The sequence below is a fragment of the Osmerus eperlanus genome, chromosome 10 (assembly GCF_963692335.1).
Source record: "Osmerus eperlanus chromosome 10, fOsmEpe2.1, whole genome shotgun sequence".
Taxonomy (NCBI): domain Eukaryota; kingdom Metazoa; phylum Chordata; class Actinopteri; order Osmeriformes; family Osmeridae; genus Osmerus; species Osmerus eperlanus.
This window is the reverse complement of record NC_085027.1, coordinates 17,778,204-17,791,293: the sequence shown is the minus strand read 5'-3', so window position 1 is coordinate 17,791,293 and position 13,090 is coordinate 17,778,204. Positions and strand designations below refer to the sequence as shown.

The following is a 13,090-nucleotide window of genomic DNA, read 5'->3' as shown; positions in this document are numbered from 1 at the left end:
AAGTAAGCTGAAGTAGTTACGTTTGAAAGAGGAGGAAGCTTTTTAATGATTTGAAAGGATTTACCATTACTTTTAATGGGAGAATAATTTGCACAAAAACCTTAATGTCTTAAAAAGTATAAAAGTGAGAAATACCAAAAGTCATAGCCATCATCTCCTGAAGGAGCTGAACGTTTTGATACAAAAGTTGTAGGAATCGGTTAAAGTATGCAGAACGAGTTAAAGGCCAAAAAACGGCGGAAGAACTGAGAAGTTGAAAAGCAATAGTGAGAATGCTTAACAGCATTCTCACAATAATAAAGAGAAACAGGAAAACAATAGTGAGAATGCTTAACAGCATTCTCACAATAATATATATGTGAGAGAACAAAGGTTGTTCTCTCGCCGAAGGCTTGAGCACACCCAATGATAGTATTCAATGACACAAATCTGTGTTCTAGAAAGAGTGGTCTGGAGTCGCAGAGGTCCGATAATATCAGCTTTAATGCAGCAGTTGGAAATCAACAAGTACAGAGCTCTGGGGTTGTCTAAGTTTCCCTACCCGCAACAGAGTTTGGGCTGGTTCACGAAGTCCAACTGGCTATCTGTCCCTCCCCAGCATATATTTATACAGTGCAATTGAAACACAAGTATCAAAAAAGGGTTCAGCTTGATCTCGTGCGTCAGGGAGTTGTTCTTGCCTACGCGCGTCCCACCTGCTCGGGTGCCGTCTCCACCCGGTTTCAAGGTTGTTTCTGAAAATGAAGAGATAGAGACACAAAGAACAGCCTGCTTCCCACACCCAGTGTGAGACCCAATGTTTAAGCCTGAGCACACTTCTAAGTTCATAACTTTAATAAGAACAATGCATAACTTTAATAAGCACAATATATTCTTTAAAGGTTACCTCCCCTCTCTCTGCTTTTCCCGCCCAGAGAATCTGGCCCGCCAATAAGAAACTGAGCTACGACCGTGCAAGTGTTTTTATCCTAGAGACATCATGGCTTGCAAACAAACAAAGCATTACATTTGCTCAGTTTGGATGTACAAAGGAAAACAAAAATCTTTTTACAGTTCCTTCATCCGAGCCTCTGAAGACCCAGTATCTTAATTTTATTTTCTCTGGAAATGCGCCTACACAACTTCTGTTGTAGGCACATTTGTTTTGTATGTCTGCGCCAAACACTTCAGCCACGACTGTTTCCTCAACTTGAGCTAATACAAAACTGGCCTTGCTGAAATTAAATTCTGGATCAGTACTAACTCTCCTTCGTCCAGCTACTAACCTCGGACAAGTAAGTTAACTTACGCTATATCATTTTGTAGCTTTACTGTATATGGTTACCTAGCTTGCTACCCTTAGAATGTGGCTGTAACATTAGCTCTGCAGCTAACAGCTGAGTTACTGTCGCTAATGGAAAGGTATATAGCATCAAGTATGTGTGTGAATACACATGCTGTAACGTGAGTGTTGTACACTTTTTTGTTATTTGGATAACCGTTCTGCTGTTGGTGTTATGGCGCGCGCGATATCCTCTTTCCCCTCATTGAAATGACTGACTGTGTACCTTTGCAAACCAGGGTTATCAGATGAGAATGGGCAAATTCGAGGCATCTTACAGCAACGGGGATACAGCCATTGCGATACATCCATTGTAAACATTAGCGCATGGTGCCGCCCCTCCGCTCCTCATTAGCATTTAAAGCTATAGACACCAAAACAGCGCGTTTTGAGGAAAGCTCCTTGTGGGACTGCTAGTAGTGGCTGTAATTCTGCACCAAGGCTGAATTTCGGAAAAGAGACTTCTGATACAGTATTAGGGGACCACTAAGGCCTGTATAAAAGCATCCAAAAACAGCATGTCAGGGTAGGTATGTTTTAGTTAAGGGAAATATAGATGGAAATATAATAACTTTACTCAATATCTATGTACCCCGGGAAGTGATATGGGATTCTTTCAAAAGATAATTGATATCATGATAACAGAAACAGAAATCCTACTAATATGTGGGGGGATCTTAATATCCATCTACAACCACAACTTGATTCTTCAAGTGGGAAAACGTATGAAACAAAATCTCTATATAGAAAAGTCAACACACTTTTCAAGGATGTGGGACTTATTGATACATGGAAAGAACTATTCCCACAAAAAAAAAGATTACACCCACTACTCTGCTCCTCATTCCATATACACAAGAATAGATTATTTCATAACATTTGGAAAGGAAAGGGATCAAATACATGCATGTGATATTGGGACGATTGATTTGAGTGACCATGCATGCATATCTGACTGTTAACCTTGACCTACCACCCCGAAATACTATATGGAAACTAAACTCTGGCCTACTTAATGCTCTTTGTTTCAAACAAGATATTATAAAAGAAATTTGTGTCTTCCTAGAATTTAATGATAATGATGAGGTCTCACCTCCTATATTATGGGATACTATGAAAGCTGTTTTAAGGGGGAAAATTATAACAATAGCCTCACATAAGAAAAGACAAAGAAAAAAGGCTCTAGAGGAGCTACAACAAAAACTTAAGAATTTAGAATCAAAACATAAGACCAATACAGATGGAAATACATTTCAGGAAATGGAGAAAATCAGAAATGAAATCAGAAGTTTAACCACACAAGACATTAAAAGAAACCTAATGTATCTGAAACAGAGACATTATGAAAGTGGCCCAAAATCAATGAAAATACTGGCATGGAAACTGAAGAAAAAACTAGCTGAAAATACAGTTCATAAAATACAACACCCTAGAACGAAGGAGGTCAAAAACAAACTAAGTGAGATTCATGAAGCATTTGAAGCATTTTACAAAAAATTATATACAAGAGTCCCAGGAGGTGACATAGCCCAGATTGATACTTTCTTGAACACCCTGAAATTACCCACTCTTAATGAAGAGCAAAACCAAGAGTTAATCGCGGAGATAACAGAAAACGAACTGCAAGCGACAATTAGCAGACTTGAAGTAGGTAAAGCTCCAGGTTCTGATGGCCAACAGCTGAGTGGTACAATGAGTTTAAAAATGACTTGATTCCTATCATGTTTCCTACACTAAACTGGGTCCTGGAAAAGGCACAAATACCTCCTAGTTGGAAGGAGGCCGTTATTTCTGCCATTCCAAAGGAAGGCAAGGATAGAATGGAGTGTGCGTCATTTAGACCAATATCTGTTTTAAGTATAGATTATAGTGTTACGCGCACGCCTAGTGGCAGGGTGAGAGAGAGGTTCATGATCCTTTCTCGGGAGTAACTTTTAAATATAACACTTTAGTGGCGCGGCGGCCTTGCACATGGTGGTGATTGGGAAAGGGGAGTGGAACGGGGTCCTGCTTGGGGCCCAGGTAATTAAGGGGAGGAGTTTATTATTTTTGAACTCCCGGATGGCGGAAAGATGGGGGGAACCTCAGAGCTGTTATGAGAGAACTTCACCGTCGATTCCGACCGGTTGTCCCCCTGGGTTTCTGTTTCCCCACTCCTGCCGATCCGTCTTCCTGTTGCACACGCCGTGCTTAATGTATCGACCATCTACATAAACTGATCAACTCTACCAACCGCGAGCGAGCTGTCCGCCGAATTGAGCGTCTACCGGGCTGGGGGGAGTGTTCCCGTTTCTCCTTTCACTCTTCACCTGTCTGGGCCCGCCGCGGTTAGCTGTAGCATCGGTTTCAGTCGACTAAGATACCCCCTAGACAACGACGACCGTAACAATAGGATGTTCACCTCTATTATGGCCAGAAGACTTGAAAAGTTTATGACTAAGTTGATCCACAACGATCAGACAGGTTCCATACACCAACGTCAAACACAAGACAATATATGAAGGACGTTACATTTTATTAATCATATAACAAAAAACGGAAGCAATAGTAGTTAGTATAGATGCTGAGAAGGCTTTTGACTCCGTCGATTGGGTTTTTCTTTACAGAGTTCTACATAGATTTGGTTTCCATGCCAGGATTATTAAAACCATACAAGCATTATACAATAATCCTACTGCAAGGGTCAAGGTCAATGGTTATTTATCAAATAGGTTTACCCTGGAAAGGGGTACAAGACAGGGCTGTGCATGGTCGCCAATACTTTTCGCACTTTTCCTTGAACCACTAACCCAATATATAAGACAAAACAGAGAGATAAGAGGCATTCAACTTGTGGAAAGAGAGCATAAGATAGCATGCTACGCAGATGATGTACTAATTTATCTTAGTCAGCCAACAAACTCCTTGCCCCAGCTGATGCTGGCACTGGAGAAATATGGGCAATTATCAGGGTATAGGGTTAATGTGGGTAAAACCCAAGTGCTATCTTATAACTATAATCCAACATCAGAAATAGAGAGCAAATACCCATGGTCGTGGCAAGCAAAGTCCTTTAAGTACCTCGGCATAAAAAGATCTGTCAAAACTATCGGAATATAACTACTCACAAGATGGAACCTCATACCTTTCTTTAGTTTAAGTTCAAGAGTACAATCTATTAAAATGAACATCTTACCCAGATTGTTAAATCTATTTCAAACCCTACCAGTAGAAGTTTCTCAAAGCCAGATTCATGAATGGGACAAAATGTTGTCTAGATACTTGTGGCAAGGCAAGAGACCAAGGGTTTGCCTCAAAACACTACAGTTAGTGAAGGAGAAGGGAGGATGGGGTCTGCCATCCCTCAAGGAATACTACTATGCCGCCCAGACAAGAGCTATAATATGCTGGTGCAATCCCTCATATGATGCACTAGGGATGTCACGAGAACCGATACTACCGATACCTTCCGGTTCTAAAATGTCAAAACACCGACGATGCCCATTTTTTTGAAGCACCGTAGGCACCGTTAGCGACGATGCCAGTGTTAGCAGCATCGGTTTCGGAACTGATTGGTGCAGCATACGCTTCAGTGTTCCAGTATTTGTTGCACTATAAGCATTAATTGCACTTTATTATGTTGTTCTATGCTATATTGCACATGTTTTGATGTATTATGACATTTTGATATTTTTCAAGTATTTTAGACGTTTGAGTTCTAAATATTTCCGACGGTCCACACAGCGCAAGTTATTTATCCGAAACGGTACAGTAGCTAGCTAGCTTTCGTTAGCTTCCTGGCTAAATTAGCTAGCATAATACTCCTAGCAATTCTACTACCATGCTAGTGTTACTTGTTAAGGCCGAATTATACTTCTCCGACTCCGTTACGGACAGACGGACGGACTCAGACGGATTGGTTGAATTATCCTTCTCGTTAGTACATTTTGAAGCCATACTAAAGCGTTTGCTGCATAGTTTTTTCCTATCGGAAAATATTCAGTTGGAATGTTCGAAATCGCATATGTGAGACCCGCATTCGAACGATCACATATGTGTGACGCTACTCCTTTACGGGTTAATAAAGAAGTTCAAGTACATGGAATCTTAGAAAACCGTTTTTTAACGTGGTATCGAAATCAGCATCGAGAATCGTGTTATTTTACTGGTATTGGAATTGACTACTGAATTTTTGGTATCGTGACACCCCTATGATGCACAATGGAAAGACATCGAAGGGAAAATATTTCCTGTTCCAATACAAGCAATTATAGCTGATTCTAAACTGCAACACTACATAAACAGTTCTGATCATCCATGGGTCAAATTGACCCTTAAGGTGTGGAAAAATATAATCAGAGAATATAAACTAGATGGAGATCTACTGCCACTTAAATGGTGTGGATATGACTCAGACTTCATAAATAAACCAAATAAAATGGACACCAGATTCAAGAAATGGAGAGATAATGGACTAACAGCTTTATGCAATATTATGAATGGAAACAAACTGTTAAGTTTTGAAATGACTCAAGAAAATTATCTGCTGGAGAAACAGGACTTCTTTAGATACTTACAGTTGCGGCATTATGTCAATGAAAATGTAAAAAATGTAACAGAGGCAAACTCCAGTCTCATAGAACTGTTTAGAAGAGCATATACGTCAAATTGCAGTAAAGGGGTGATATCATCCATATATAAATGCTTTCTAGATCTTAAAACTCATTCAACAGCATATATTAAAGCAAAATGGGAAAAGGATTCCGGGATAGATATTTCTGAGGAAGAATGGACATTAATATGGGGATACCAATGGAAATGTACCAGTTCAATGAGCTGGCGAGAGTTTAACTGGAAAAATTATGTAAGATATTTCATTACACCATCTCAGACATCTCATTATAGCGATAACATCCCTGTTTGCTGGAGAAAGTGTGGACACCAAAGCGCAAAACACTACCACATCTTCTGGGACTGTCCCATCATTAAAGACTTTTGGAAGGCAATACACAATACTCTACAGGATAACTTTCATAAGGACATTCCTTTGGACTTTAAGATCCTGTACCTTGGAATTTTACCTCAGAGTTGGCTGAAAGGGGACAAACACTTGATGAATGCAATGCTGGGAGCCAGTAAGAAGAATATTACTAGAAAATGGTTATTACCAGTGTCCTACAATTACATCATGGAGAGACATTGTAATGGAAATCTACAGAATGGAGCAGCTTACAGCTCATGTTAACCAGAGAATGGAAACATTTCTTAAGCACTGGCAAAAATGGTGCAACTATGTCACAGATAAATGGCCTGACTGTATTTCTTTACTCTATGGAAAATGATTTCTCCCTGTTTTTATTTTGTTTTTGTTTGTCTATTTGTATGTGTTCGTTTGTTCTCATTTCTATACTTGAATAGTAAGAAAATAAGTATACTGTTTGCCATATACATAGAATCTGAAACATTGAAATATGTATATGTGATATCTGAACACTAATAAAATATATATATATATATATATATATATTTTTTTTTTTAAAAGACAGCTTTTTCGAACTAGTGTCCGTGGAGAAGCGAATTTCTGATAGGGTGGGCCGACTGCTTGCCTTTACGTGATTCGTCAAGATCTGAGGTAAGACACGTAGTGCTAGTTCCCTCTGGGTAGTGTAGTTTATGTAACGTTAGGGTCATTACCAATCTCTCTGACACTAACATAGGATTCAGGTGGCTGAGTGGTTAGGGAATCGGGCTAGTAGGGCTGTCCCCACTCAGTCGACTAGTCGATTTTCTGGTCGATATGCTCTTGGTCGACTAAGATTTTTTTAGTCGAGCTTCCGTATGGCAGTGTGAGATCTGATTCCTGCTTGTGTCATCATTGCTGAATTAACGAAATGTTCTACAGAAATTGTAGATTATATTATTGAAGACAAATAAAGCAACTAAAAAAATATATAATTTAAAAGAAAAGGTGTTACTGTTTTCCCTTTCGGTAATCTGCGCTATGTTTTGGTTTGGTATTTTGCACACGGCACAAGCACAATTGGCTGCCGAACTACAAACTCTGCCATAGCCTACTTTGTCGGCGTTATTAGTCAAAATGGCAAAGAAATCTGTGGTATGGCAGAATTTCATTAATCAACAATCAAATCTGCTGACTTGAAGCAGCCAATGGCATTCTCAGATTCAAGGCGTCGGTACCGCCGGCGCTGCATGAAGTCAAACACACCTATTGTCTCCGCTGCAACACACCTAATGATGATATTGAAAGTACTACACAGGGCTGCCAAACCTGGGAACCTTCATGGCCTTATTACATGTTTTGGTGCCTCTCATGCCAGACCAAAAGAAGAAAGTTCTCAGTCTGTTTCAAATGTTTCTTTTTAATATTTAATTAAATTAATATTGTGCTGATGCTTGACCAGCCTTGCGTTTACAATAAAGGATGTATAAAAAAAAAAAAAACAGAAATGTGTATGTGTATTAAAAGTCATATTTTGACAATTACAATAGTGCAAACTGCAAATCAGTGACCTATCTGAACAGAAACTATATGTTTAAGTAAATGTCAGTGCAATTTATGCATGTACTGACATTAAAGTCCTTTGGTCGGAATGTATGTCAATCCTGTACCCAGCCATTGCTGAAATGTCCGTGGGCTTCAAGGGATTTACATTTAGTCATTTAGCAGACGCTCTTATCCAGAGCGACTTACAGTAAGTACAGGGACATTCTCCCCGAGGCAAATAGGGTGTGCCCAATTTACCGCAGTCAGCTCGTATGGATCTATGTCTTGAATGGATGACAATTTCTCAAAATAACGGTCCCTAGCATTTTTGGTGAGTTTATCGCAGTACAGCCTTTTCTCAGTTTTCTTGTGCTTCTCCAGTTTTGCGATTTATTTGCTTGTTATCTTGAGTAAATTCTCATCAGTGCTCACCGACTGCATGTTAGCTGTACCTGGAAAATGGTGCCGCGGTGACGTCACACACAACAAACCCACGTGACTGACAAAGACCGATTCTACATATCTGTATTTATTTATCTGAGTAACCAAACTTTAAAGCTCCACTCCACTGCTCCTCTATGACTATCTACACTTTGTCTGTATTAATGAACACTTTGTTTCCATTTTATTTCATCCCCTACGCAGGCTGAGTAGTGAATGTACAATGTCTGGTGGATGTTTGAGGCCTCAAAGCAAACAGGATTCTGACAATAGACTTTGTTGCAATCCAGGTCAAACAATCGGTCTAGGTTTTTTTTCAATTTTTCTTTTTTATTGTAAAAGAAGAATCAAAGTAGAGTTTTGTTCTTTGTTGCTACAACTGCCCAAATTATTTTACTGTGTTCAGAAATGTATCCCTTTTTGCATACTTCTGTATCCAGTACCCACTTTCTTTTTGTCCTAACTCTATCCATGTTACCCTAGACTCCTCCCACCATGACCCACTGTGATTGGCTTTGTGCTGCTCTGACTGTTCCTGTGCTCTTTCTTTGGTCGCAGTGATCTAGACAGAGACTTTTGGAATAACAATGACAGCAGCAACGTGCAGCAGAGATGGAGCTCCTACCCGCCCAAGGAGTTCCTCCTAAACATGTCCCCATATGCCCCCTACGGAGACCCTCGCCTCACGCCCAAGTGAGTCTCGGTCGCGGCTGGTAAGGGACCCCTCTCTCTGGGCAGGGCTGTAACGACGATGGGGGGCCGGGGCTGGAGGCTGGAGTTGAGTTCTGTGCTACTGTACATACCTTCTCCAAATCCACTACAACACTAATTGCACAGTTAGAATGACACATACACACACACTACATTTAACACATTCTAGAACATGTCTAGCTGTTCCACAGGAGGCTTCTCCTGCAGCATGAGCTCTTCTGACATGCACACAGAAGAGAGAGCAACTAAATGGCCCCCACAACTCGAAACAGTAGCTCTGAACCCAATCCTTGAATGGTCACAACAAAGGTCTGTAGCAGCCAGAGGCGTCCGGCATAAGTGCTCTGTAGCTGCTGTCTGACAAACACGTCTTCTACACAACCCAATGAGTCCCTGGAGATGCTGAATGATTGGCAGAAATAATTCCTCCGTTCGTAGTCAGTGCAGACTGAGGGTATTCTTAGCTAGTTAATATGCACTGTTGGCAGCCTTACTGGAGCTGATGAAGATGTACAGTGTGATCTGCTGTGTTGTGTTCACAATTGGTGTATGGTAGTCCTCCTATCTTAACAATTTGTAGAACCGCACATGCTTTCTGTCAAAATATGATGTGAAGAAATACAGGGGACTGTATGTAGGCTAGGCCGTATATCTGTTTAAGTCTATTGCCATGTATGCCATATCTGCTTCCTCCCACCTCCATCCCCCTAGTGAACTGACTGGACTTATTATTCTAATCTGTGGACGTAGATAATATTCACTGGTGGTTAGCTGTAGTACTGAGAAAGAGAAAGATGCAGCTGTCAAGCCCACAGAAATGTATGTTGCCACTCTTGATGAACATTATGTTAAATTCATAATCATACCAAACCCTTTATCTTATACCCTTTTTAGGTCACATGGATATTTACAGTTACATAGGCTATTAGCATAGGAACATGCAGTCAGTATACTGGACAGACATGTTTGAAAGTATATTATAACTTATAGCATCTCATACATGATACATGAGCAACACATTAACCACAATCTTTTCAATAGAATAATTAGACTGCCCCCCTGTTCCCTACAGCCCTGCCAGCCTCACTAAACACTAAACCTCTCACCTCCACCCATGGAGTGCTACCATGGAGACGGACAACCCTCAGACACCATGGACTCTAACCTGCCCAAAATCCTCTTTCTAAATCCCTAGGCCCCATTCTTCAACCCCCAACCCCGCCCTTGGCTTATCAGAGGGTTGACCGTTACATTTGACTGGCAATTCACCCTCTTTTGCATTTGTTGGTGTTGTTGTTGCTGATGTCATGTGTTTGGTGTTGTTGACTTTCCAAAGGGCACCTTTTTATGTAGGAGTTGCTTCTTTTCCAGCTTTCTTATCTTCTCACTCCCTGAGTACCTATTACTGGTTGTGTCTACACCTCCACCACCTCTACCTGCCTACAGGCCAGTCAATACTACCACGCTGTCTGTCCAATAGCTCTCCTTAATGTGGCCTACCCAGCCTGCTCTAACTACAGTAGTATATGCAGCACAAAAGGTTCAGACTTGAAACTAATCAAGGACTTGATGCCTGTGCTTTAATAACAGTTATTGTTTTAGTCCATACCCTATTTTTAGCATGACTTGAAAAAAGTTTGATGGGTTTTTATGTTTTAATGGCTGTGTTGTCTGCAGAGCTGTACATAGACCAGGTTATTTCTTCCAGTTTGTTGGGTTTTTATGTTTTAATGGGTGTGTTGTCTGCAGAGCTGTACATAGACCAGGTTATTTCTTCCAGTTTGTTGGCTGTTATCAGACGCCGCTCACCACAACACGGGGAGTGCTTGAGTGAAGGATAGAATTAGCTCATCTGTCGCAACACTTGTTTGTCTCAGGGCTTGTCAAAGCTAGCCATTGACCCCAAGTCCCTTTTACTCATTAAATAAAATATGAATATCTCCTCCCCACCTCTACCTTTGCTCTCACTGCCTGCACATGTTGTCTGAAAGGCTAGCTAATCTGAACAGTGACTGTGTTCTGTGGCTTGTCTATCCTTATCCCTAATTGTGGGTACCTTGTAAAGTAAACCTATACTGACCTTTTTCAGTGACTCTGCTGTGTTGCCTGTCTGGTCTGGTCCGGTTTGGTCCAGTCCAGTCTGTAAGACATTTAAACCAAGGTTGTCTGTGTTGGTCTGGGTTAAGTGATGGAACGGTAAGTGGTTTCCGAATAACATTTACAGTACTGTGGCCAATATATTTAAAATGAAACTATTTGGGCTATTTGACACTCAAAACACATACAATACTCTTAGATACAAACACTATTGTTTTGTTAATGTCAACCTACTTTTCCAGTTAAAATAATACTCCTCTGTAGATGAAACCATGACCAAAGAAGCATAAAACATTTAGTTTCTCATAGTCTGAAGATGCCATAACAGCATCATTAGGATTAAAAACCTTTCAGCTTCATAGCACACATTATCTCCTTTGTAAGCACATCTTTTCAGTCTAATGCATAGTGCTCAGCTACACTGTAATATAATTTGTTAAACGTTGACAGGTCCCCAGACACAAAGAGCACCTGTCTCTCCCTAGTCTGAGTTAATGCACATATGAAAACGCATAACAATTTAAAAGACAATCCTTATTACCAAGAAAGCATAGGGTAGCAGCAGGCTCAACACATGCAAACACAAATACACGCACACACATGCATATGAGGTGTAATAGGTGTCACTGGTCAATATGCAAAGGGGAAACCTACCTGCAAGACCTACGCCACATGAACACTACACCTAACTGTTTGATAGATATCTAGGCGTGCGCACAGGCAAGTGTCATGTGTGCTTCGCATACTGACACCATAGATAGCGCAGCACAGCAACACCTGCACACACCTGGCCGCCTAGACACGTGAGCTCTAGGCATGGGGTTGAATAGGTTACACCAAGGGATTGCTGTTCGTTCAATCCAGTTTTTCCTAATTGTTGTCTTAAAATTAACTTTCCTTGGGTCAATTTGTCATTCATGTTTGTGTTGTTAGTCGGTGATTATTGCTTTTGAATATTTGATGTCTAGCCCTTTAATCATTCAGCTAAATATAATGTACGCCACATAAACACTCAGGGCCCTATCTTGCATCATTCCTATTTTGCACCCGATGCACAGCGGACTTTTCCCTCCACAGACGCACATTGGTAAATTAGAGAATTAACTTGCGGTCCCGGGGCGGTTTAGCGAAAAGAGGAGGCGTGTTCCGGCGCAAACGTTCCCTGGTGCTATTTTGCAGTTTCAGAAAACAATTCCGCCACAGACCAGGAAAAACGTAGTCTAAAGTCAGTGGCGCGTTATTCAGATGCTATTTTAAGGGCCTACGTATGCTTGGCCTGTGCGCACTGCTGGCAAGGCCAGGGTCTTCTTCCTGCGAAGCTGCGTTACATTGTTTTGATTTATTGTATGGCTGTGTTACATTTCTTTCATGTCAATGATTGAAAAGATTTTCATGAGAAATCTCTATGTGAACTTGATTTGTAACAATTGTGGCAATTTCCTCCCACGCCTGTTTAACCAAAGCTAATTTGGGTGGGTTTCTTCTCCCATCCCCATACAATGTCACTTCTCTGTCTTTTACTGCCCTGACGAGAACGTTGGTCTCCTCGGCTGTGAACCGCTCCTGGCGTGCGCCTGGCAAATCCACCATTATAATAGCAATCCGCCATGAAACAAACGTGCCTGCTTTTAAAGGGAATGTGAGATGACGCTCTGATTGGTTTATTGCACTTTACGCCCAAACCATCCGTAGAAATCATTTTGCATCCGTAGAAAACGTTTTGCACAAGTAGAAAAAGATTTGCATCCGCAGGAATAGTTTTGCATCCGTAAAAAAAGTGTTGGTCAAAAATATTTTTTACAGACGCTCAACTATATCTAAGGATGCATAACTTTTTTACAAATGCAAAGCTTTCTCTGCGGATGCAAAACCTTCTCTTCGGATGCAAAACTTTCTCTGAGATCCAAGATATCGAAGCTTCCAAATGTATACTTTTTAAATACTTTTCTTGTGGGGGAATTTTCACCTCAAACACCTTCAAATAACAAACCGCAATTATTATTTTACACCAAGCAGCATTCTTGTAAATAAAAATA

General features: G+C 40.7%; 2 protein-coding genes across 2 annotated transcripts in view; both read left to right on the top strand.

Moving 5' to 3' along the window:
• The window catches only part of syt7b (synaptotagmin VIIb), a 106,893-nt gene that overhangs the window by 41,519 nt on the left and 52,284 nt on the right, over positions 1 to 13,090 (top strand). Inside the window, exon 2 of the mRNA XM_062471916.1 lies at positions 8,805 to 8,959. Coding sequence (XP_062327900.1) covers positions 8,859 to 8,959 — 101 coding nt within the window. The 5' untranslated portion in view covers positions 8,805 to 8,858. The remainder of the gene's footprint in view (positions 1 to 8,804; positions 8,960 to 13,090) is intronic.
• Positions 1 to 13,090, top strand: part of rlbp1a (retinaldehyde binding protein 1a) — a 272,522-nt gene that overhangs the window by 220,838 nt on the left and 38,594 nt on the right. The window lies entirely within an intron of this gene.